The sequence below is a fragment of the Acipenser ruthenus genome, chromosome 36, assembly GCF_902713425.1.
Source record: "Acipenser ruthenus chromosome 36, fAciRut3.2 maternal haplotype, whole genome shotgun sequence".
In the NCBI taxonomy this organism is placed as follows: Eukaryota; Metazoa; Chordata; class Actinopteri; order Acipenseriformes; family Acipenseridae; genus Acipenser; species Acipenser ruthenus.
In genome coordinates this window covers 643,540-668,894 of record NC_081224.1, presented here as the reverse complement: position 1 = coordinate 668,894, position 25,355 = coordinate 643,540, and the positions used below count along the sequence as shown (strand labels likewise).

General features: G+C 45.9%; 2 protein-coding genes across 2 annotated transcripts; one reads left to right on the top strand and one right to left on the bottom strand.

Annotated features, from left to right (window-relative positions):
- Nucleotides 1-271: 271 nt before the first annotated feature.
- Nucleotides 272-16,558, bottom strand: LOC117966839 (low-density lipoprotein receptor-like). The gene is made up of 18 exons (XM_059007932.1): nucleotides 16,317-16,558; nucleotides 11,898-12,026; nucleotides 11,507-11,629; nucleotides 10,745-11,122; nucleotides 10,133-10,255; nucleotides 9,491-9,613; nucleotides 8,930-9,049; nucleotides 8,680-8,805; nucleotides 7,685-7,856; nucleotides 7,141-7,368; nucleotides 6,904-7,022; nucleotides 6,238-6,377; nucleotides 5,452-5,593; nucleotides 4,732-4,884; nucleotides 4,118-4,288; nucleotides 3,897-3,974; nucleotides 3,255-3,412; nucleotides 272-2,557 (listed from the first exon to the last, which is right to left on the bottom strand). Exons 1-18 carry the CDS (start codon nucleotides 16,405-16,407, stop codon nucleotides 2,522-2,524), a joined length of 2,610 nt encoding a protein of 869 aa, XP_058863915.1. The 5' UTR covers nucleotides 16,408-16,558; the 3' UTR covers nucleotides 272-2,521.
- Nucleotides 16,559-19,156: 2,598 nt separating this feature from the next.
- Nucleotides 19,157-23,874, top strand: LOC131706569 (uncharacterized). The gene is made up of 2 exons (XM_059007911.1): nucleotides 19,157-19,164; nucleotides 22,950-23,874. Exons 1-2 carry the CDS (start codon nucleotides 19,157-19,159, stop codon nucleotides 23,872-23,874), a joined length of 933 nt encoding a protein of 310 aa, XP_058863894.1.
- Nucleotides 23,875-25,355: the final 1,481 nt, after the last annotated feature.

The window sequence follows — 25,355 nt, the reverse complement described above, 5'->3', positions numbered from 1 at the left end:
ATCTAGGTAAAGTACCTTGCTCAAGGGTACAGCAGCAGTGTCCCCCACCTGGGATTGAACCCACGACCCTCCGGTCAAGAGTCCAGAGCCCTGACCGCTACTCCACACTGGAGTGTTTTTCCCAGATACACACAGCCTTTCATTTGATATTAAAATACAGCCAACTGAGGTCCAAGTGACACTTAAAAACTTGAAAAGCTCAGATTGAAGCTACATAAAAACGTGTAGGAAGATATTTGCTGAAACCATTTTAAAAAATCAACTATATGAATAGAATTTAGATCTTTTATTTAACATCATGTCAAAGAAACTACAAAATGAAATCTACCTGGAAGCCATAATAGTAGTACAGTAGTATTTCATGTCAGATTTCGAAACATTTTTTCAATGTGTAGTCATGGAAAACTACAACGCGGTGGTGTGTAATTCAATATGTTAACTGTAACATTATTCAGCAGGTTTCACTCGACTTCGTGAAGCAACAGGAGTTCATTCTATAGGGTGAGGCAAAATTTTTGGCCAGAGCTGTGGTGCACAGTCCTGGTATTTTTTATTTTAATTTTATTTTTTTAGAGACAACCACAATCCTTCACTGTCCACCTTCTGTACAAACCGACTGAACAACCCCATCACCAGACATACAGTCACAAAAACAAGAAGAACGAGATTTTTTTTTTTTTTTTTTTTTTTTAAATGTAATTTGTTTATAATATACACAAGGGACAAGTATCATTTTCATCTTTTTTACAATGCATCTCTGTACAATTTGATAAATAAATACGTTATACACACATGTCGGTTTTTTTGTTTTTTTAAGAAAGTCAGAAGAGACCTCACAGCTGATATCCTCGTTGCTGTAAACGCGTTGGTTCTTGTGCTAATCTGTACGGACGGATGCTACAGATGGTACCGTGTGATTTATCAACTTCAAACTGCATCAGTGAGCTTCATTTCACACCCTAGATGATCTGCAATAGTTAAACACACTTGGACGAAATCGTGGATATATTTTAAAAAAAAAAATGTTTGTTGTACCTGAAGCGAGATAGTGTGCAAAACATACCTTTGATGGAAAGGCAAAAGGTACAAACATAGTTTCACCGAAAATAAACCCCTTTTTGAAGGCACTGACATTTCAAACAGTGCAAGAATTGAAACACTGCACAGTGGGGTTTCAATGCTTTTAGAATAAGATGTGAAATTAAAAAGAAAACAAACCACCTGTCGCTAGGACCAGACATTTCAGAGGCTTGAATTTCAGATTCTTTTGGTATTTCCAAATGTGGCACAGTGTTTAACAGTCATGGATCATTTTTAAAATGAAGCATATATGGTCACTAGTGGTTTATGCAATAAATAATATATTATAGAGCCACGATGGCCAGTTCCAACACAAATGTACAAACGAATAAACTGTGCAAAAAAAAAAAAAAATTCTGTACAGGAATATTTACAACATATATACAGTTTATAAAATCTCAGAAAAAAAAAAAAAAAAAAAAAATCAGTTTTTCCTTTTCTAAACAAAATGTTTTTGTGGGAGACATGCAACCACCACCACAAGCGTCTCCATATTCACCACTCGCCTTCATTTTAGTGTCTTTTAAAAACAAACAGATTGGCCAGAATACAACAGTGGTTTGTTTTTTTAAATTGGCCAAACTTCAGTATTGTTGCCATTCCCGAGTCTGTTTTAAAACATCAAAAAATAAGGCAACTGGAAGGTGTTACTGACCTGAGCTGATATTGCATTGAAACACGACCAAGCCTGCTTTACACAGATAGGCAATTGCTGTAGTAACGTTAACCCTTAGTGGTTCTGTTTTTAAGGCTTTAGTGATTTTTTTTTTAAACAGATACAAACACGCACGATCCTTCTAGAACTCACACACGCGACTGAATAAAATAAACGAAAGGAAAACCTCTTGCAATGTGAAACGCGGCACGGCTCTCGCTGGCTGCTGATTGAACAAAAAAAAAAAGTGCAATGCAGTCATACGTACAAATCTAAATAAAAACATACATCCTGATGTTATTAACAAACAGTAAACTTGAGTGGATCTCAAAATAAACAGACGCAGTGTGCAAGAGATCACAACAGGCACAAAACAAAGTCTTCAGAGCGCAGCGCCTGCTGTCTAAGGGACTGCTCATGTTTATGAGACAGATTCTCTCGCTGTTTCTTGACAACTTTCTCCCCAGAAAAATAGTAATAATAATAATCGTGACCGGACGCCCCAGGTGTCCTTTTCATCCAGAGTGTTTCCAGACATGCCTCCTTCATATGCAAGATGAAAATAAAAATACAAAATAAAAGGATTTTTGGCTATAACCAAACTCCGCAGTTCAAGTCTGTAGCTTGGTGAAGTCCGCACTCACAAGTTTTTTTTTTTTTGGTCTTCTAAGGACACAGGAGGTGAGCAGTCTCAGGAATCGACCCTAAAGCAGCATTATATTCAACCCCCCCCTCCACCACCATCACCACCACGCCAGATTTGTTTTTCGTTCTCGTGGTCTGTGATCACGCTTCCTCATCTTCCAGACTGACCATCTGTCTCTGTAAAACAAACACGTTGAAAAGTCAGTCAAAAACCTGTTAACAAAAGTGATTTCAAAGTTTTAAACGATGACTAAATTGCGATCAGCCACGTGTATGAAATATCAGTTACCAGGGATGGAAAGACTCCATTCTGGTTTCACTGGGAGTTTAATAAGACACACCTGAGCTTGTTACCTAGACAGCTCTGGCCAAAGGTTTTGCATCACCTAGAATTTTAGGATTGAGACATCTTATATATATATTTTAAAACTATATGAACATATCTTATTTAACATCAAAGAAACTACAGAACGATATCGCAAAAGTCTACCTGGAAGCCATAATCGCAGTACAGTAGTATTTCATGTTAGATAATGTGTAAAAAATAATGCAATTGCCTGTAAAAATAATGTGATATCTTGTAACAATTGTAAGTCGCCCTGGATAAGGGCGTCTGCTAAGAAATAAATAAATAATTATAATTTTGAAATGTCACATCTGGGGAAACCACAAATACGTCATTCAGTAGGTTAACATTATTTCCGCAGGTTCACTCGCGTTCATTCTATCGGGCTGCACACTGTGAAGCAGGCGTGCATTTGTTGAGATCAGGGTGCTGTTTCCTGCTCATAGAGTTGCAGAATCAGCTCCTGCTTGCCCCGTGTCTTCCCGGCTCCGCGCTCGGAGCTCGGGCGCGCATGCAGAAGCTGCTTACCGAGGGGTACGAGTATCCCTCCTGGGTTCTGCAGATATGGATCTCGTCCTCGGTTGTTTTCTGGTAGACGGGATTATCGAAGTTGATGCTGTTTGTGTTTTTCAATTTCCAGTTCTTCCACAGCAAGACTGCACCAAACCCAACCAGACAGAGGATCACTGAGAAAGAAAACACAGAGATCGGGGTTAGACAGCAGCACGGGATGAAGCGAGATTATACACACGGTTATTAAAGATTCAAAATCTACAACCAACCGCACTGGAGCACAAAGACATACTCTCAAAGATCCTGGTTGTAAAAATGATTCTGTCTGTTTCACGAGCCAAACCCCAAATAAACCACATTTACAAATGAGTAGAAGTCGGACGTGTTTGATTATTGTATCTAAAAATATTAAAAAGAGATAGATAGATAGATAGATAGATAGATAGATAGATAGATAGATAGATAGGCTTGAGGCATGGAGACTGAACTGCTCCCCCCCTCCCTCACCCCCCTAAGAGAAAGGGTGCTCCCTCCAGTCCAGGGCAGGCTTGAGGCACAGATAGACAGATAGATAGCTAGATAGATAGATAGATAGATAGATAGATAGATAGATAGCTAGATAGATAGATAGATAGATAGGAGTTCAACAATACGTACCTATTGGTAATACAATGTAAAGTGCAGTTGGAGAGGAATGGCTTTCTGTGTTGGCTTCGGCATTCACACCATTCTGAGCTGTTTGGAAGAAAAGAAAAAATAGAGAGAAATTAAAACATGATAAAATCATAAACGAGAAAAAAAAAAAAAACACTGTGAACGGGACCTCTTTAAAAAAGGACCAGGTGATCTTTGCTTCCGAGGAAGGGAAACTCACTCACCTTGATGGGAGAGGGTGATCAGTGCGCGGTCGCTGGGCGGAGAGATCCTGCTAGCCCCAGCTTCAGTGCTGCTCTTTGGGGAGGCGGTGGAGGTGGTGGAGGTGGAGGTGGCGGCGGTGGAGGTTGTGGGCTGCGTGGGAGCCTTCGTGGGGGTCACAGAGTCCTCCCCTTCTGTACCAAAGAGGGAAACAAAGCAGGTCGTTAATAAGAGAAACATCCCAGTCCTGGCTTACATCCCGCCCCACCCCCACGTGTTGTATCAAGTTATGTCATTTCATCTTTAGCTTGTCGGTTCTGTCTGGGATATTGGGTTTATTTCTCTGTCCGTGTTTAACCTGCCTGTGTCCTGACAAGACCGCCCCTTTCGCTTTCCTTCCCCTCTCTCTCTATATAAAAGCAGATGAAAAAGGGTAACGCCGTCTTGAATGGAGCGAATACGGCTGCTCGCTGCCGGGCAGTTAGGATTCTCCAAGACAGGCAAAACCAGGTGAAGGCAGTCAACAAAAAAATAAATAAATCCTGGAGCACCAGAACCCAGAACCACTCTTCAATAAAGACGGAACAAACCTGCTCCCTGTTTTCTTGAGCTATTCCAGTTAAAGGCGCTCGCTCACCTGGCACACACTTGCTCATGTCCGCAGCCAGCCTCATGTGATCCGGGCAGGCACAGGTGTACTTGGCAGAGTGCCTGGTGATCTGGGGGGCGGGAAGGCACAGGTACTCGCAGCCTCCGTTCAGGAGGTTACTCTTCGCGCACCAGTTCACACCTACAGGGGAAAATAAGAGGAGAGACAGGAGGTTAGAGACTGAACTGCTCCTTCGTCCTTCTAAGAGAAAGGGTGCTCCCTCCAGTCCAGGGCAGGCTTGAGGCATGGAGACTGAACTGCTCCCTCCCTCCGTCCCTCCCTCCCTAAGAGAAAGGGTGCTCCCTCCAGTCCAGGGCAGGCTTGAGGCATTGGAGACTGAACTGCTCCCTCCCTCCCTCCCTCACCTCCCCTAAGAGAAAGGGTGCTCCTTCCAATCCAGGGCAGGCTTGAGGCACGGAGACTGAACTGCACCCTCACCCACCTAAGAGAAAGGGTGCTCCCTCCAGTCCAGGGCAGGCTTGAGGCATGGAGACTGAACTGCTCCCTCCCTCCCTCACCTCCCCTAAGAGAAAGGGTGCTCCTTCCAATCCAGGGCAGGCTTGAGGCACGGAGACTGAACTGCTCCCTCCCTCCCTCCCTAAGAGAAAGGGTGCTCCCTCCAGTCCAGGGCAGGCTTGAGGCATTGGAGACTGCCTCAACCTCTTCCCCCAGTTTGCTCTAAAGCTGCAGCATGTGCTGACTGCATACCGGTGGGTTGTTTCAGATTGTGGTAGAGGACGATGTCTTCGGGAGACGCCACATTCTCTGCCACCGCGACGATGTCACCTCCCGTCAGGCGGTTGGCGCTGAAGATGGCTTCGTTTTCAATGTCCGTCCAGAAAACCTTCTCCTGTTCGAGGAGGACAAAAACGGTTGTGCGTTAGCGGCACAATCTCACACTTCATCTTAGCCGCGGGTGACACATTTACACAGCAGGCCAACAGGGCAGCAGTGTGGAGTAGTGGTTAGGGCTCTGGACTCTTGACCGGAGGGTTGTGGGTTCAATCCCAGGTGGGGGGACACTGCTGCTGTACCCTTGAGCAAGGTACTTTACCTAGATTGCTCCAGTAAAAACCCAACTGTATAAATGGCTAATTGTATGTAAAAAAATAATGTAATTGTATCTAAAAATAATGTGATATCTTTTAACAATTGTAAGTCGCCCTGGATAAGGGCGTCGGCTAAGAAATAAATAATAATAATAATAATAATAATAACTACAGTAAAACTACAGCATGGGTTCAACACTGAATGGCACCCAAACTCTTTTTTCGGGACTCTTTTTAAAACTTTCCTCGTAATCAAATCGCAACAGCTAACGATTCAGTCTCTGACTCCGCCCTCTTGAGCCTTGCGCTGTAAACAAATGGCTGTAGCAACAGCAGTTATCTGTACGTGCGTTCAGTAAAAATCTGTTTGCAAAAAAAAAAAGCCTCCGTCCTTTCTAAAGGGGAATGAACGAGGGTGTTGAAGGGCGTGCCCGCGGTGGCTCACCTCAAAGACGGTGAGGGAGAAGGGATGGGCCAGCTTGTTCTCGCTCATGATGACCGTTCTTCTGTTGCCTCCCTGCACATCGATGCTGGACAGGGTGTGGAGCTTCGAGTCAACCCAGTAAAGCCTCTGGTTTAGCATGTCTGGAGATCGAGAGAGAGAGAGAGAGAGGCACAGAGTGTGAGAGGGGCTGTGCAATGCACAGGACCCGGGCTGCGGTCGCCCGTAACGCCGCGTGGGCGCCACTCTGCGGAGAACAAAAAGCGATCGACAGAACCGGAATATTAATCGCTCTGAAAAAATAACTCCAGCTGTGGTTAAAAGGATTGCATCATTTTAGGACATCTTTTTGTTTTAAACTATAGGAACACAATTTAGATCTTTTATTTAACACCATGTACTCAAAAGAAACTACAAAATGATATCGTAAAAGGTCTACAGTAGTATTTCATGTTAGATTTTAAGTATATTGAAAACTACAAAGCCCTTTGTAATGCAATATGCATGTTATTCAGCAGGTTTCGACTTCATGAAGTGAAATGAGTTCACTCTATATAGAGGGTGATGCTAAACTTTTGTCCAGAGCTGTAGAGACAGAGCGATGCTCAGGTAATGTTGCTCTGTCGATTAACTCTGTAAACTTCTTTCAGCTGAGACGTGCTCTCGTACCTAACGTGATGCCGTTGGGCCACTCGATTCCTTCGGAGACCAAAGTGACTCGATCAACGCCGTTCAGCCCGCCCTTCTCGATCTTGGCAGGGGTACCCCAGTCGGTCCAGTACATGAAGCTTTTAAAAAAAAATTAAAATCATTTAGGCATCTAAAAAACAGTAACAAACCCCCCCCCTAAAAATACGATTTCTCTTAAACCTCTCTTTTTTTTTTTTTTAAGAACATGCCACCTACCCGTGCAGTGGGTCCACCACGATGGCCCGCGGCCGGGTCAGCCCGTCCACGAACAGCGTTTTGCGGCGGCTGCCGTCGGTGGTTGCCACGGAGATGGTGCTGATCTGGGAGTCCGTCCAGTAGATGTTGCCGTGGATCCAGTCGACAGCGATGCCGTCCGGAGCCTGGATCGACTCGCCGATCACCGTGGCGTGGTGAGAGGAGTTGTGAGCCTTGTCCATGTGGGCGCTACGTATCCAACGAAAGAGAGAGAGAGAGAGAGAGAGAGAGAGAGAGAGAGAGAGAGAGAGGGGAGGAGAGGGAAAGGGGGGGAGAGAGGAGAGGGGGAGAGAGAGAGAGAGATCAATTAATCCATCTGACATGAGCCGTTTCAGAATGCGAATGTTCTTCTATTCCAATTCATATTAAAAAAACGACGTGCCTCCTCCATTACTATTTCTTACCCCCTCTAAAAATACACAGAAGATTTTACAAGCGTTCCCAAAACCGGCAAGAAATCTGAACTTGGAAGACCCGGGTACGGAGACGGCCAAGCAAGACGTACCTGTAGATCTTTTTCTGGGAGAGGTCTGACCAGTAGATCTTGTTGGCGTTGATCTCCATGTCCAGCGCCACCACATTCTTCAGCTGAGGGATGAGTCTCGTGTACTCGCTGCGGTCCAGGGTCATCTTCCGCACCTCGTGGCGGTTTGTGAAGAAGAGGTAAGCCACGGTGCCTGCGGGGAGGGCCATCAAACACAATGTAAGCCTACAAGAGAAGCCACCGGCTCTGCCTTCCGTGGCCAATCGGTCTCTCCGAATCAAAAGACTTCAGGAGCTGGCGTCTCAGTTTAAGGACAGCTCCACAGCCCGGGAGGCCGAAGTCATTCGCAGCGGATATCGGAATTGTTTGTATAAGCAGGCAAACTCTTTTTCCACTAGCGGGCCAATTCAAACTCAAGGTGGTGTTATAGTATTTAGAGGTGCATCGCTTCACTGTGCAGCGATTATATTTGCTTTCACGATAACACTGCTTTCGTTAGCAGAGTCCCGTATCGGGATACAAGACCAAAACGCACACCGTATCTCAACGGCAGATCACCAAGCGGATCTCGAATGAAGAACAAGCGTGTTTTTACAGCTGGTATGCCTACATCCACTCTAACACCTGTTCATTTTGCAATTTAACAAAATGATCATTGTGATCTCATTATGCAGCATCCAAGAATCCCACGGGGACCACTGCATGCATCGTGTGATTATTTATTGATTGTTATTATTATTATTTTTATTGATTTGGCAGATGCCTTTATCCAAGGCGACTTACACGGGTGTTACAGGGCAGTACAGAGTTACAGTGCAAGCTTCATATTTTAAATACAGTGTCGTTTACAGTAAGTAATCCCACTGAAACACAACATGAATTACAAGTTAGGACTGCAGCAAGTTTATATGTCCATTGACAGAGTGGTCGCGCGTGTTAGTGTGTGTCGTTCTGCCCCTGTGCTGCGGTTTCAGCTCGGAAGGGGGTTGGCTGGCAGGAGTTTCTTGAATACTCACCGATGGCTCTGCATGCCTTGGTAAAGGGGTCCATGTGGTAGCCCTCGCTGCATTCGCATTTGTACCCTCCCTGGAGGTTGACACAGATCTGACTGCAAGCGTCCGGGTTCTCGCACTCATCGATATCTGATCAGGAGAGAAATACCGCAGGCGTCAGAACGCAGCGGGGTTGCAAGCGCGTCACTGAACGCCGGACCTCGAAAACCCCGGAACGTTCAGACGTTTAGCCCCGGCCTCGCCCCTTGCTTACCTTCGCATCGTTTCTGGTCAAGCAGACGGAAGCCGGAGGGACACAGGCACTCGAAGCCGATCTTGAGGTCGTTGCAGACGTGAGAGCAGCCGCCGTTGTTTTTCAGACACTCGTTGGCGCCTGATGAGAAAAAGGGAAAAATCAATACAACTATCGATATGGCCGTGGCTTTTTTTTTGGGGGTGAGGAATCTTGGCGGTTTGTAAAAGGAACCTCTGCTGGCGACTGTGTGTGTTTATACACTTCTCTGTTCATTGAGCAGGGACGGCGATAGATACAGAAACATGTTTCCGTTTTATAAAGGGCTGGGTGCTTTACGATGACGTGTCCACCCTTTCCTTGCCTAGGGCACCTTGCACCCTGGATGGCTGAACGAATGCTTTCGTTTATTTAAGGCTGCGGACCCAGGAATTCTGCACCCTCGCCCCCGGTTCTCTCTCCAGCTGCGAATCCTTATATCTCAGTCTATAAAGATCAATCCACTGGGGATACCCGTGTCTCCCCCTCCTCCTCCTCCTCCTCCCACGGTTCCCAAGGCTTCACGCAGGTATTTATCCTCACCGCACTCTTTGATGGGCTCGTCAGACCAGTCCCGGCAGTCTCTCTGCTTGTCGCACACTTTGTCCATGTGGATGCACTCCCCACTGTGGCACTTGAACCTCGACGGCCCCTCACACTTGGTTACTGTTCAAAAAAAAATAATAAAACACACACAGGAGACGTTAAAGACGCTGAGTGCAGTTTTTCACCCATTCAAACCCATGCAAGTTTATCAGAAACGCCTCAAGAGCTGTCATTCGCATCCTTTACACACCAAACTGCATGAAAACCTCTGGGGGGGGGGGGAGATTTTACATTGTCAGCTCAGTAATCAGGGATATAGAAACAACAGGCGCTCCTGTGTGAAAATGTCAGACCGCATTGTGCTTTAATCAGGCATCTTAAACAACTTCTAAAAAGTCTCCTGCGTTTCACCGTGTGTGGCTCTGTGTTTCTCTCTCTGTTTTAAATTAATTGCACGGGTGGCCTATTAAAATCATCAATTAAATTAGACTAATCACTAATTTGCCTAGATTTTCAGTTCCAGTGGTTTGATTTCATTTGCACAGCAAATGACAGGCAAGGAAGCAGCGAGGTGCTGTAATAGATTTGCGCCCTGCTGCGTGTGGAATCAGGTGAGAGCGTGGGAGGGAGCGTGCTCACCATTGACACAGCCGCGCTCGTCGCTGGAGTCCTTGCAATCGTATTCCTTGTCGCACTGACGGCTCCCGTGGATGCACGTCCCGTCATCGCACTGAAACTCATCCGGGCGACAGGTTGTAGTAGCTGCAAAAAAAAAAAAAAAAAACTTAATAACAGCGCTTTATTGAGGTTTACCGTTCAGCCTCAGATTATTATTATTATTTATTTCTTAGCAGACGCCCTTATCCAGGGCGACTTACAATTGTTACAAGACATCACATTATTTTTACATACAATTCCCCATTTATACAGTTGGGTTTTTACTGGAGCAATCTAGGTAAAGTACCTTGCTCAAGGGTACAGCAGCAGTGTCCCCCCACCTGGGATTGAACCCACGACCTTCCGGTCAAGAGTCCAGAGTCCTAACCATGACTCTACACTGCTGCCCCTAAACAGATTCTAAACAGTAAGCAGACAGGTGAGCAGTTATCCCGGGGGGAAAAATAAATAAATAAAAAAGGGGGGGCACGGAACACATTTTGGGCTGACAAAATTCTAAACTGGAAATTCCAAAGGCTGGTGAAAATTCTTGACTTTTAGCCTTGCGTGAAAAAATAAAAAACGGAGACTCACGGCAATCGGCCTCGTCCGAGCGATCCAGGCAGTCGTTCCCCCCGTCGCATCTCCAGCTCACGTGAACGCACTCCCCGCTCCCGCAGTGGAACTCCAGCTTGGAGCAGGGGGAGGGCGCCGGGGGCGGGGCTTGTCCTTGGCAGCTCTGCGGAGACTCGTCCGAGTGGTCGGCGCAGTCCGAGTCTCCGTCACAAGCCCAGAGCCGCGGGATGCACACCGAGTTGTTGCACTGGAACATGTCGGAGCCGCAGGTCGGCGCGGGGCAGGAGTCCTCGTCGCTGCCGTCCTCGCAGTCCCGGTCCTCGTCGCACACGAACTGCAGCGAGATGCACTTGCCGTCACGGCAACGGAATTCATCGTCAGCGCAGACCTTCGGGGCTGAAAGAACAGGAGGGAGCGCGTGAGTCTACGTGACTGAGGACCTGCGCACCCCTCCTCCAGTGGGAGTTTTCATCATTGCTAGTGTTGTTGAGAGTTTTCTAAAGCAGCGTTAGATGTGAGGATTCATTTTTATAAAGAAAGTCAAAGTAGGCAAGCGTTTTGGTTATCGTGCTACCTGGCGAGGAAGGCTGATAAAACAGGGAGGGGGGGGCAATTAGATTGAAACTGAAGAAAACCGGTTGAAAAAAAAGCTCTCATTTCCTCAGGTGACCCTTCAAGGAGGTCACATCAGCCCTGAGACCAACGTTTACTATAAAAAAAAAATATATATAGTCTTAAAAGATCGTACCGTGCGCCCAAGACCCCCGCAAGACGACTCACCACAATCCTCCTCGTCCGCTCCGTTCTCGCAGTCCGTCTTGTAGTCACAGCGCCATCCGGAGGGCACACACTGGTTGAGACGCCCCCCACAGCTAAACTCATCGGGCTTGCAGGTCTTTGCTCCTATAGAGGGCGAAGGGGACAGGGGGAGGGGAGAGTCACTTCACCGGGTCACTACAGGATCGGGGCACTAAATTCAAGATTAGGTGAGGGTACGAAGTCACAAGGGTTAAGGAGAAAAATGAAATAAAGCCAGCATTCCACGCGGGTTCCTAGCATTTTATTAAGGGACCTGAGGTTTAGCATCACCCTACAGAACTCATTGTGCTTCATAAAGTGGAATGAAACCTGCTGAATAACGTGGCGCTGACGTATGGAATTGCACACTCACTGCACGTTTCCTCCAGCTCGTCACTCCCATCCTCGCAGTCGTCGGTCCCGTCACAGATCCAGCGGGACGTCACGCACCGTCCGTTCGCACACTGGAAGAAGTTGGAGCCGCAGGTGGTGGAGGCCGACCCTGTCAGAGAGAGGAAAAACCAGCAGGGTTAGCTCCTCAGAGGACAGGGCTTCTGGGATCGGTACACCCGGCCAGCTGGGCACACTGCAGAACTGAACGTGAACACACGCCCTCCCTAAAACGGACCCAGCCACACAGAAACCCACGCTTTCCTTGTGGGTTGCTAGATGAAGCATTTTGGGGGGTTTTTAGGAGAAAGGGTACAAAGCTAATAAAAAAAGGCTTCTTGCTTTTCAACAACAACAATAATAATAATAATAATAATAATAAAGTTCATATATGATATGTATAATAATATGAAAATGCACGGATTCCACTTACACTGTTAGCTAATTGCTTCTCAATAATCTCAGCGATTACATTACGGGCGGTTATTTACCGGTGGATTATTTTGCTGGTGCTTTATTTATTTTCCTGGGGGGGCGGAGGGGGGTGGGTATGTGTATTTCAATAGGCTGAGTGACAATCAAACCTTTCAATAGGCTGGGTGACAATCAAACTACGTTGCGATCTGATTCAAACATTCAAAATCCTAAAAGGTATAGACAATGTCGACCCAGGGGACTTTTTCGACCTGAAAAACAAGGACCAGGGGTCACAAATGGAGATTAGATAAAGGGGCATTCAGAACAGAAAATAGGAGGCACTTTTTTACACACAGAATTGTGAGGGTCTGGAACCAACTCCCCAGTATTGTTGTTGAAGCTGACACCCTGGGATCCTTCAAGAAGCTGCTTGCTGAGATTCTGGGATCAATAAGCTACTAACAACCAAACGAGCAAGATGGGCTGAATGGGGCCTCCTCTCGGTTGTAAACTTTCTTATGTTCTTATGTTCTACTTCCAGGCTTGACAAGCCTGCGCACACCACGGCAGACTCCCCCTGTGTTTCACAGGACCGTCTTTATGACTTTGCTACACCACTCTGACCAATCGAAACACCCTGTGTGAGTGTCACTGCCTCCCAGTATTAGCATTGCTCTAGACACCTGGGGCATGGAGAACGCATCAGACAAGGTGTGTGCCAGTGGGAGGGACGGTGAGAAATCACACCACAGTGACACGGGACTGGTCTCAGTAATAAAACCAGGGCTGGGTTTCGCATTCAGGAAGCAGGCAGGTTTGTAACTCTGTGTACAGCACAGTATTTGCAATGCAAACTGTCGAAGAAGACTTGGGAGTCACTGAGAGCCGCAGCATGGCTCTTTTGAACTAGTTAAGGTTTTGAAAAAGGGGGAATTTGTAAAAGTCTTGCTAAGGAAACTCCAGAACTGGTAATATCTTAACTGTGTGGGTTGTGTTCAGATCATTTGTAAACCAATATTTAAAAATAAAAAAAAAATACCAAATGTGTTGCTACACTTTTTCTAAAAAGCTAAAAAAAATGTTTTAGCTCAGAAAGCACACTTTTTTTTAGCCTCCCTATGATTTATTTCAAAGCAGATACAAATTATCAAATTGGTTTGAAACCACAACAACAAAAACAACAACAACAACAACAACTTAATGTGCTCGACAGTTTTTATGGCAACAGACCATTTCATTTAAGAAACCAAAATAAATAAAACTAAGTAAATAAGTAAATAAACATGCATTTTGAAACCAGTTGCACAGAAACAGCTGCGAGAGATTAATTGTACACTGTCTCTTTAAGGCTGAAGTGCAGGGGCGTGGTTTGACAATCACACCACTGCTCCGGGATTGGCTGGCTGAACAGACGCATTTTAAAGGATGTCAAACATTAGCATACGCGCAATAGGAGGGGGAAAGGGGCGTGGCCACGTGTGCATGCCAAAGACCTTGTTTGAGCAACAGAGTCAGCAATAGAAACCTGCACAGGGCGCAGTTACCCGGGTGATGTTTTGAAAATTGCAACTGTTGCAGATACCAATTCTGCAAATCACTGTACCCGTGTTGCATAACTAATGCAACTAATACATATAAAAAAAAATAGGGTTTCAATCTTGATTTATAAAACAGTCGGGAGTGCAGTTCCCTAACAGAAGGCGGCACAGCACTGCAGAATTTAAGAGCCTTACAAGAAATTCTCCAGGGCACTTGCTCACAATACAGCAGCAGATTTTATAAATGTGTCTTGTGCTTGTTTTTTTGGGTCTGTGCATTGAAGTATCTTAAATAGAGCACTGCGTGGTTTAATTAAACGATTACACAGCTGCATGCTTAGGTTTTATAAACTATTGAAGGGGATCGCCAGGACAAAACTCGAAGCCGAAGCACGAGTAGAGATCATGATTTCTATTGACTGCTCCCAGAACTGGCCTGAGATTATCTGATCGTGCATTCAACTCACAAAATAACCTTGACCCGCGAGTTTGTGTTTTATTTTTTGATAACAAGGGGGGAAAAAAAAGAAGAACGAAACAAAATAATTTCAACAACCCCACGATCACACCCGCCTGCCTCTTTCTCTCTCTGAACCAACGCGGGGGCGATAAATTAGATTTGAAACCTTCAAACTCACCGAATGACAAAGCGATCGCTGGGTTTGGAAACTGTTGCCTTGTGGGCTTCACCTAAAAACGGGACTTCACCCGACTTTATTCAGACAACGAACAGAGCTCAGGGAAAAAAAAAAAAAATTGAGCTGCTGTATTTTGTTTTTAAAGAAGAATATCGTTTGAGATGTCGCCCTTTAAAGCTGAGGGAAAACGGAGATGCTCTGTGGTTTGGGGCTTATTTTCAATCGGCACACCAGGGTAGACTTGGGGGGGTTTGATACAGCGACCCCAAACTAGGTCTCCCGGGACCAGTTTTTTAAGCCGCTGTTCCTGGAAAAGTGCATCCCTGTTCCCTCGGGTTTAGGCTGTAGTTTCTCGATGGATATTATTATTTTTTTCCAGGAAGGACAGGCCAGTCAGTTTTTGTAATCGTTTACAAAAATAGTATCCGAGTTGAAACCAGAGACTTCTCTGAAACGCGCCTCCCCACGTACACGTACACGTACACGTACACGCACACGCACACGTACACGATGGTTACAAACGAGATAGATACAGTATTTACCAACAAGCTTCCTGTGACCAACTTAAACTGTGCAAAAACCTTACTGGGAAAGAAACAAACAAAAATAAAAACTATACCGAAACCATAAACGGTCTTTGGAATTTTTTTAACTTTCTTTCTCGTTTTTTTTTAATTTTTTTATTATATTTTTTTAAGCAGTTGGAATGCACGCGGGCGGCGTGGGTTGGAGTTTTTTTTTTATTTTTTTTTTGTAAATCTTATGAAACGATAGATATTGCTCCGCCATATCGTGCTGTTAACACCACATCCCATGCTAGATATCTAAACGCGACCGCACCTTCTGACATCTAACCGCGCCCCCCGTGTAAAAAAATAAAAAACCTGCAAACGATACTGCACCACCAACCAAATCAAAACGACATGTGGATATTTATACACTGTGTGACCCAAAAAAAACACACGCTGCATTAACATACGCGACTGCCCGATTGCAAAATAAAGTATTAATTCTCGGATATTTTATATATATTTATGATTCCTTTCCGCCTATGTTTCCTTTGTCAACTCCGAGGTATGCCGAGATATGCACGGGTGCAATCTGGTTGCTAAACAACAGCAACGCTCTTGATAAAACAAGTATTTATATCGATATTGCAATTTTATTTAAATTTATATATTATCGGTATATAAAGCATACCGCGCCCCATGCACGCACTTCTGACGTAGCTCCGAGGCCGGCCCCCACCTCGACATGCGGACACACTGATTGGCTGCAGGATCTCATGTTCCTGGAACAGCCAATCAGAACCCCGGTCTCTCTCCCCATTCATTCCAGCATATGAAAATGCCTTCCTTAAACAAACCCAGTACTTTAAATAAAAAAGTGAATACCGTCCAAAAAAAAAATGTAATTAGATGGAGTTCATAAAGTATACGCCACTGCGGTTAGACTGGACGAACAACAAAATATCCCTCCCCTAATGTTCATTTTTAATAGCGTACAGTACTTAAAAAAACACCACAGGGTCTTAAAAGGTAAAACAATATCATCTAACTAGTACAGTGCAAAAGATACCTATTTATTATTATTATTATTATTATTTAGAAATTGTTTTGCAGTAATAAGAACATTATAATAAAGCACATATTCAGTATAACATTTCACGTGTTTGAAAAGGGACAGTTCATTAAAATGCATACAGTGTTAGCACTAGTAATGTTATTACACTGAGCCGCTTTTACATTAGGTTCATCTTCACATTTTTGTTCTGAAGGAACATTTCAAGCCCGTTGAGTGAAAAATTACCTGACTTTGCCGTATTCAGGATCACCAAAGCAGCCAGCGTGGATACCAACAAGAAGAGGCGATTCTGCACACGATCTGCCATCGAAATCATGTTTATAAAACTCCTGCTTTTCCCGTCTGGTGTTGAAAATTACAACCCCGCGCCTGGCTTGATATTTATTATTATTATTATTATTATTATTATTATTTCTTGCGAGACCTCCACTCCCTGTGATGTTTTATACTCTGTGTGAACGGGGAGCTTTTTCTAATCTATTTCAATCAGGGGTTGTAAAAGGGGCGGTGCTTTCGGAATGGGGTGATTTTTTGAAATGCAGTAGCGTCACAATCCAGGGGCGGGGCCAGCAGCGCACCATATTCCATTCTAGGTTAACCCATTCGTGTCCGGAAAAAATTAAAATGACAAATTAGACCCCCACCCAGACCCCGGCCCCGGCTTGCTATAGGCGTGCTACTAAGTTAAATAAATAAATACACAGTCTCCCAGCTGACTGCCATTTTCACAACAGTCCTAGTTTTGTTATTTTATTTTATTTGTTGCTTTTAATTCATAGCTCCTAGGAGGCAATGCACCAACGGTGCTTGTCACTCCAACGGGAACAAACCCAGTACAGACAGTGAAATAAAAATTATTAACAGAAGCTGCTGGTGTCTTATTTATTTATTTATTTATTTTTGTGTTTTGTTACTGAATATCGGAAGTCGAAGGAGGCTGTGTGGTCCAGTGGTTAAAGAAAAGGGCTTGTAACCAGGAGGTCCCCGGTTCAAATCCCACCTCAGCCACTGACTCACTGTGTGACCCTGAGCAAGTCACTTAACCTCCTTGTGCTCCGTCTTTCGGGTGAGACGTAGTTGTAAGTGACTCTGCAGCTGATGCATAGTTCACACACCCTAGTCTCTGTAAGTCGCCTTGGATAAAGGCATCTGCTAAATAAACATATCATAATAAAGTCGAAGCGCGGCTCTGGTGTTTAATCGATGCTGTGCCTGCGGGTTAAGTGCAGAGGTGAGAGAGGGGTTTCGCTGCAGCACGAAGGCTCCCCCCCCAGGGTATAGCTCGTAATGACGTCATCATTATATGCCACAGCCCGATCACACGATAAGGGTGATCAATGTCGGCACTCAAACGAAGTTTATTACTTAACAATAACCTCACCCTAAACCGAAGGTTGGTGGGGGGTGTTCTGGTCACGTGGTATGGGGTCTAGCCCTTGATAGGAGCACACCAAGAACATAAGAAAGTTTACAAACGAGAGGAGGCCCCATTCAGCCCATCTTGCTCGTTTGGTTGTTAGTAGCTTATTGATCCCAGAATCTCACCAAGCAGATTCTTGAAGAATCCCAGGGTGTCAGCTTCAACAACATTACTGGGGAGTTGGTTCCAAACCCTCACGATTCTCTGTGTAAAAAAAAGTGCCTCCTATTTTCTGTTCTGAATGCCCCTTTATTTAATCTACAAGAACATAAGAAAAAAATTTGAATGTAGTGTATAATTAACAGAGGGATTTTAAGGGGACTTTTTGATTCAGTTACCAGGCAGCCTGGGATCGATCGCAGGTAATTCACATCGCCCGTGGACAGCCAAGTTTAAATGACTCTGACAAGCGTTTACTGGAACGTGTTCGAAGCTGGCTGCGTGAACTACGAACTTAAAAAAACAAAGAAAGACAGCTCCAGTCTCTTAATGTCTTCACAAGCCGTGTGTATGTGTGTGCGTGTTTGTGTTTATGCAGGGTTATTTATTTTTAATGCAGGTTTTTCAAATGCACTTTTGAACAGCAGCATTGGGACTCCATTAGAATCAGGGCAAAAATCATTAGCAGAGGGCATACAGCATTACCATTAGTACACAATGGCTTTGAAACACATCTTGCACAGCAAGGCTTTTAGTGAACAATTAACTGCTCCCTCAAGGGCAGGCTTGAGACATGGAGACTGAACTGCTCCCTCCCTCCCTCACCCTCTAAGAGAAAGGGTGCTCCCTCCAGTCCAGGGCAAGCTTGAGGCATGGAGACTGAACTGCTCCCTCCCTCCCTCACCCTCTAAGAGAAAGAGTGCTCCCTCCAGTCCAGGGCAGGCTTGAGGCATGGAGACTGAACTGCTCCCTCCCTCCCTCACCCTCTAAGAGAAAGGGTGCTCCCTCCACTCCAGGACAGACTTGAGGCATGGAGACTGAGCTGCTCCCCTCCCTCACCCCCCTAAGAGAAAGGGTGCTCCCTCCAGTCCAGGGCAGGCTTGAGGCATGGAGACTGAACTGCTCCCTCCCTCCCTCCCTCACCCCCCTAAGAGAAAGGGTGCTCCCTCCAGTCCAGGGCAGGCTTGAGGCACGGAGACTGAACTGCTCCCCCTTTCGATCCCCTCTGTTTTTAGGACCAGATAACTAACATGTGTACCAGAACACTCCTGCGTCACGTTTCCATGGAAACAAACTGGGCTATCTTCTCAGGCCAAGGCTGTGCTATCGCCTAGTCTGAAGGTTTAGCTGTACGCAGTCCAGAGGTAAAACCAGCACACAGATTCACTCTGCAATGTATCACAACACCGGCCTCGCTTTCACCTCTCCCTGTTGACGTGTCGATCGCTAAAGAACTTCTAAGAAACCCTTAAACTCAGTTTCAGATGGCATCGCAGTGTGTGGATTGGGTAAAGCCGTTTCCAGCGGTTTCAGATGGCATTGCAGCGTGATGATCTTTCTCTTACTGCATGCTGTTTGCAATCATGGTGACTGGGTGTGGAGGTTCTTGCCCCAATCATTTTTCTCTGAATCTCTCTTTTCCTGCTGCAGGGCTTGCCTGGGGAATCCTACTGTCAGGACTGAACCGCCATATTGGCAAATCAAGATGTACTGGTAAAGCAGTAAACATGATAACGCTTTCCTTCAGACATTTACCAGTAAATCAAGAATAACCAAGTGCCTTTAACAATAAGCCTTCTGTAAATGTCCCAAAAGCAATATATTTCTTGAACATTAGCCATTTCCAATTGTAATATTACAAGCACCTGGAGCACTGCAGGAAAAAGTAAAACCATTTACCAATAAGCTTCAGTAAAATCAGAAGAATAACTGGGGAAAGGTCAGAAAACCTAATTATATAATCTGTTTAAAATGATAATAGATCATCTAATTGTTCCAACCTGGCTTTTTTGTACATTGAACGTGTTTTGGTCAGACGACAACAGAAATAAATCAATGAATTGCTGAGAGCTGCACTGTAAATACACACGCTGACTGACGTTCCCATTCGGAGCTTTACTATCAGAGTTCTTAGCTACAGTTGTTATTTTACCTGCTTTATGGAACGAGGGGCCAAAAGGGCAGAGGAAACAGTGCGAGGAGGACAACTGAACAGGAACCACAGTGAGGAGCACACGACTAGACCTGGAAACTGTGCAGTTACACTGTGTGGAGGAATCTGAACAGGAACCACAGTGAGGAGCACACGACTAGACCTGGAAACTGTGCAGTTACACTGTGTGGAGGAATCTGAACAGGAACCACAGTGAGGAGCACACGACTAGACCTGGAAACTGTGCAGTTACACTGTGTGGAGGAATCTGAACAGGAACCACAGTGAGGAGCACACGACTAGACCTGGAAACTGTGCAGTTACACTGTGTGGATGAATCTGAACAGGAACCACAGTGAGGACCACACGACTAGACCTGGAAACTGTGCAGTTACACTGTGTGGAGGAATCTGAACAGGAACCACAGTGAGGAGCGCACGACTAGACCTGGAAACTGTGCAGTTACACTGTGTGGAGGAATCTGAACAGGAACCACAGTGAGGAGCACACGACTAGACCTGGAAACTGTGCAGTTACACTGTGTGGAGGAATCTGAACAGGAACCACAGTGAGGAGCACACGACTAGACCTGGAAACTGTGCAGTTACACTGTGTGGAGGAATCTGAACAGGAACCACAGTGAGGAGCACACGACTAGACCTGGAAACTGTGCAGTTACACTGTGTGGAGGAATCTGAACAGGAACCACAGTGAGGAGCACACGACTAGACCTGGAAACTGTGCAGTTACACTGTGTGGAGGAATCTGAACAGGAACCACAGTGAGGAGCACACGACTAGACCTGGAAACTGTGCAGTTACACTGTGTGGAGGAATCTGAACAGGAACCACAGTGAGGAGCACACGACTAGACCTGGAAACTGTGCAGTTACACTGTGTGGAGGAATCTGAACAGCTGTTATTTACACAAAAACAGGAAGCGCGCAAGTAACACAGCATCACCAAATCAACCCAAACAAACATACAATCTTCCTCTCCCATACCTTATATAACACATTAGATAGGTATAGATAGATAGATAGTTAAAAAAAAAGGATGGTTTCTTCAGAAACATATATAAAAACAACTTTCAGAATGGCTTTCTTCTCTAAAAAATACTTCATAATGTGTGTGTGTGTTTGCTGGATCCTGTATTGCAAACCAGTACTCTTGTGATTAATGGAGAGAGAGGCTGGTGTGGAATGTGGTGACATCCTGGTGATTGTATAGGAAGCTGTATTGTTTATGGTTCGGGCTTCGCCTTACTCGTTTACTGTCACTACATCACACCACATTCCAGACTCCACCCCCTTCTGTCTCACACCTCGTCTCTCATTGGCTCCCGGGAAGATGACTTCAGAAATGACCCCGCCCCCTTTCCCGGTGTAGTCCTTGAGCAACAAATCAGTTTTTAAATGACTGGGGGAAATCTTATCACAATACAAGAAGCAACGCATTTAGAAGGTCAGGCAAACCGCACAGCCATGGCCTTTGTACACCAAGGACAAGACGAAATGAACAGTCTTTGTAATCTGTACTGCATGTTTGCATGGATTTGCCAACTGTGGTAAAAAATTACATTTTGCAGAAGTACGTCAATACTGTGCCTCGCCACGCCTAGACATTCAGAATAAGACCAGCCAAGTGACCCGCCATATGCTGCACAACCTGCAAAAAATCAAACGTATATGTGTGAGATCAGTGTTCGGGTGAGGTGAAAACATTGAAGGTTGTCGTTATGGACAATTATATCATTTTAAATGAACCAGGCTCGTGGTTCTCTTCTTTTCCTATTTATTGATTCGAAATATAAACTTGTAAAATTTAGCTCCGATGAATCGTGGTCCAAAATTGTCTCGAAAACTCCCCCCCCCCTAAACCACAGCATTGCAGCTGCTGAAACTTGGGATCTATATTAGAGCCCTAAGCCCGAGGAAGAAGTTCCGTGACGTATTCATCCACGGTATATACAGGACAGTACAGGACGAGGAAATGGCAATGCACAGTTTAAAAAAAAACAATAAATCAGATAACTTATTTAAAACCTAGGTGTCGTCAGGGAAGCAAATGAGGTGGCATTGAAAAAAGTAATCTGATTACTTTATCAAGATTACATTTTTTTTAAAAAGTAATACCTTGCTGTAATACAGCAGCAATCTGATGACAAGTAACTTGCTGGAATTACGCGCACGTCCACACAGACCCCTGTGACTCCAGTGAGTTTCATGTGACTGTGCTGGGAAGAGAGAGACTTCAGTGTGTCAGGGCTCTGCTGTGACACGACGCAGGGCAGCAGGGGTTAGTCCGGCACAGGCTGAAGAGCTGGTCTTTGTGAGGAGACGAGAGAGTGGGGGGCTTTTCCCTCACACCCCATCAAACTGAACGACAACAATGCCACAATCTCATTGGCCGAGCCGTTTCAAATCAGTTTGTTTCCAGTCCGCAAGCAAACAAAAAAAAAGTACATAATATTGAAGCAACAGAACTCCTTTGAAACTAGATTGAAAGAAAAAAAATGTGTTTTTAAAATTCGAAAAAAAAAAAAATTTAAAGAAGCCATCACAGAAGGCAGCGGTATGAGTAGAAAAAAAAAATATATCTTCTGTAGTTTGAAATCATTCTGAACGGGTTCTGTTGCTGCTTCACACCTATCTATAACAAAGAATAAAACAAACCGAAACACTCACTATTTAAATAATCCGCTGCAGCGTTTGTGGCTTCCGGCCTCCTTCGTGTAGCATGGTAGAAACAGGCAGGCCTGACTGATGCTGCTGCTGGTTTAGGTTTTGAGAGTTTGAGGGTTGCTCAGTGACTTACAGACACCGGTAACATCCTGACTGCAAGGAGCAGCAAACTCGCTTCAGAACGCCTGACATCCTTACCACAGCACTCAAACCACAGCCTTGCGGACAGGAAGATTCTTCCAATAGGGAAAGCAAACCATCTTAGATAAGAGAAAACTTCTGGATTCGCTGACTGAAGACTTATTTCCCCCCCACATGAGCTGAACCTGAAAGACAAGGCATCCTTTCAGGAGATAAGAGACAGAGACAGATCCATCCTAAAAGAGCCGACTATGAAGTCATGTGAAGTATGTGATGGGTTGGCAGAGGGGTGTCGCATGACTTGAACGGAATTAGAAAGGCTGTTTAGTGCCGACATTTAGGATTATCCAAGCAAGTTTAAAACAAAATAATATATTATATAAACTGTAGTAACAGAACCACCCAGCAAACCCTGATGATGCATTTCCATTAGGGAAGTTGGAATCACATGGCTTATTAGCTATGTTGTGTTACAGTCTTATTTAACTCTATAATATAAAAACTGTTCTATCATCCAAATAGCGCACCCGTACACCAGCCTGCACCACAAAGAGCACCCCCGTACACCAGCCTGCACCACACAGAGCACCCCCGTACACCAGCCTGCACCACACAGAGCACCCCCGTACACCAGCCTGCACCACACAGAGCACCCCCGTACACCAGCCTGCACCACACAGAGCAACCCCGTACACCAGCCTGCACCACACAGAGCACACCCGTACACCAGCCTGCACCACACAGAGCACACCCGTACACCAGCCTGCACCACACAGAGCACCCCCGTACACCAGCCTGCACCACACAGAGCACCCCCGTACACCAGCCTGCACCACACAGAGCACCCCCGTACACCAGCCTGCACCACACAGAGCACCCCCGTACACCAGCCTGCACCACACAGAGCACCCCCGTACACCAGCCTGCACCACACAGAGCACCCCCGTACACCAGCCTGCACCACACAGAGCACCCCCGTACACCAGCCTGCACCACACAGAGCACCCCCGTACACCAGCCTGCACCACACAGAGCACCCCCGTACACCAGCCTGCACCACACAGAGCACCCCCGTACACCAGCCTGCACCACACAGAGCACCCCCGTACACCAGCCTGCACCACACAGAGCACCCCCGTACACCAGCCTGCACCACACAGAGCACCCCCGTACACCAGCCTGCACCACACAGAGCACCCCCGTACACCAGCCTGCACCACACAGAGCACCCCCGTACACCAGCCTGCACCACACAGAGCACCCCCGTACACCAGCCTGCACCACACAGAGCACCCCCGTACACCAGCCTGCACCACACAGAGCACACCCGTACACCAGCCTGCACCACACAGAGCACACATATACAGAATGCTCTCTACCCAGCCTGTACCACACAGAGCTCTCTATACAGATTGTATCTTTGCTGCTGCACACCACAGTGAAGTGAAGCATGGTGTTTTGTCAAATCACGGTACATTGCAGAGGAGGATGGCTCTGGGAGTTACAGTAACCGGAGCGTGAATTCCGTCCCTAATATACATAAGAAACACGGCAACACCATGACACAAACAGGAACCCGTGACACAGAAGTGCCGAACAAAGAAACCTCAGGGACAGCACCGCTATGTCACTTCCTGTTTGCACAATACCTCCCGCCCACCTCCACTCACACAGGAAGGAAGTGAGTGAGAAGGCAGAAAACAGCGCGGATGGTAAACCCCCCCCCCCCCCCCAAAATGCCTGAATGGGGCAAATAAAAAACAAACATTGTGGGAGCCAGCCCCCCCCCCCCCCCAAAAAAAAGTGTTCAGTGCTGTTAAGAACGCAATTGAAAATTCAGCTTGCTATTGGTAATCATCAACACTTTTATTGCGATTCTGGAGATCAATACATTGGTATGTGTGTATTGGGCAATGGCATTTTGAATGAGTTACATTACAAAATGTTTGAAGTGGGATAAACAGTTCAAACAGGTGAATCATTTTCCTTTACTGAATTTACTATACATGTATCTCAGCCAGCCTCGATTTTTTTTATCATGAATCTTTTCCTTAAGCTAATGTTTGCAGTACACACATATAAAATCGTTGCATTGTTTTTATACAACTGCCTCCCTTTCTCTGCATCCACCAGCACAGGGAGGCTGTTCAGAGAGTGTAAGAGCCTCTCCCTTTCTCTTTCTCTGCTCCACCGGCACAGAGCAGAGGGAGGCTGTTCAGAGAGTGTAAGAGCCTCTCCCTTTCTCTTTCTCTGCTCCACCGGCACAGAGCAGAGGGAGGCTGTTCAGAGAGTATAAGAGCCTCCCTTTCTCTTTCTCTGCTCCACCAGCACAGATCAGAGGGAGGCTGTTCAGAGAGTATAAGAGCCTCCCTTTCACTTTCTCTGCTCCACCAGCACAGAGCAGAGGGAGGCTGTTCAGAGAGTATAAGAGCCTCCCTTTCTCTTTCTCTGCTCCACCAGCACAGAGCAGTGGGAGGCTGTTCAGAGAGTATAAGAGCCTCCCTTTCACTTTCTCTGCTCCACCAGCACAGAGCAGAGGGAGGCTGTTCAGAGAGTATAAGAGCCTCCCTTTCTCTTTCTCTGCTCCACCAGCACAGAGCAGAGGGAGGCTGTTCAGAGAGTATAAGAGCCTCCCTTTCACTTTCTCTGCTCCACCAGCACAGAGCAGAGGGAGGCTGTTCAGAGAGTATAAGAGCCTCCCTTTCTCTTTCTCTGCTCCACCAGCACAGAGCAGAGGGAGGCTGTTCAGAGAGTATAAGAGCCTCCCTTTCACTTTCTCTGCTCCACCAGCACAGAGCAGAGGGAGGCTGTTCAGAGAGTATAAGAGCCTCCCTTTCTCTTTCTCTGCTCCACCAGCACAGAGCAGAGGGAGGCTGTTCACAGAGTATAAGAGCCTCCCTTTCTCTTTCTCTGCTCCACCAGCACAGA

What these genes read in the sequence shown, in the direction of transcription:
- LOC117966839 (XM_059007932.1), bottom strand. Translation starts at nt 16,407, where the DNA reads ATGATTTCGATGGCAGATCGTGTGCAGAATCGCCTCTTCTTGTTGGTA. An exon ending in CGAGCCCATCAAAGAGTGCG is followed by an intron (nt 9,050 to 9,490) that starts GTGAGGATAAAT and finishes TTTTCTCATCAG; the next exon opens with GCGCCAACGAGTGTCTGAAA. An exon ending in GATCACCCTCTCCCATCAAG is followed by an intron (nt 3,975 to 4,117) that starts GTGAGTGAGTTT and finishes TCTTCCAAACAG; the next exon opens with CTCAGAATGGTGTGAATGCC.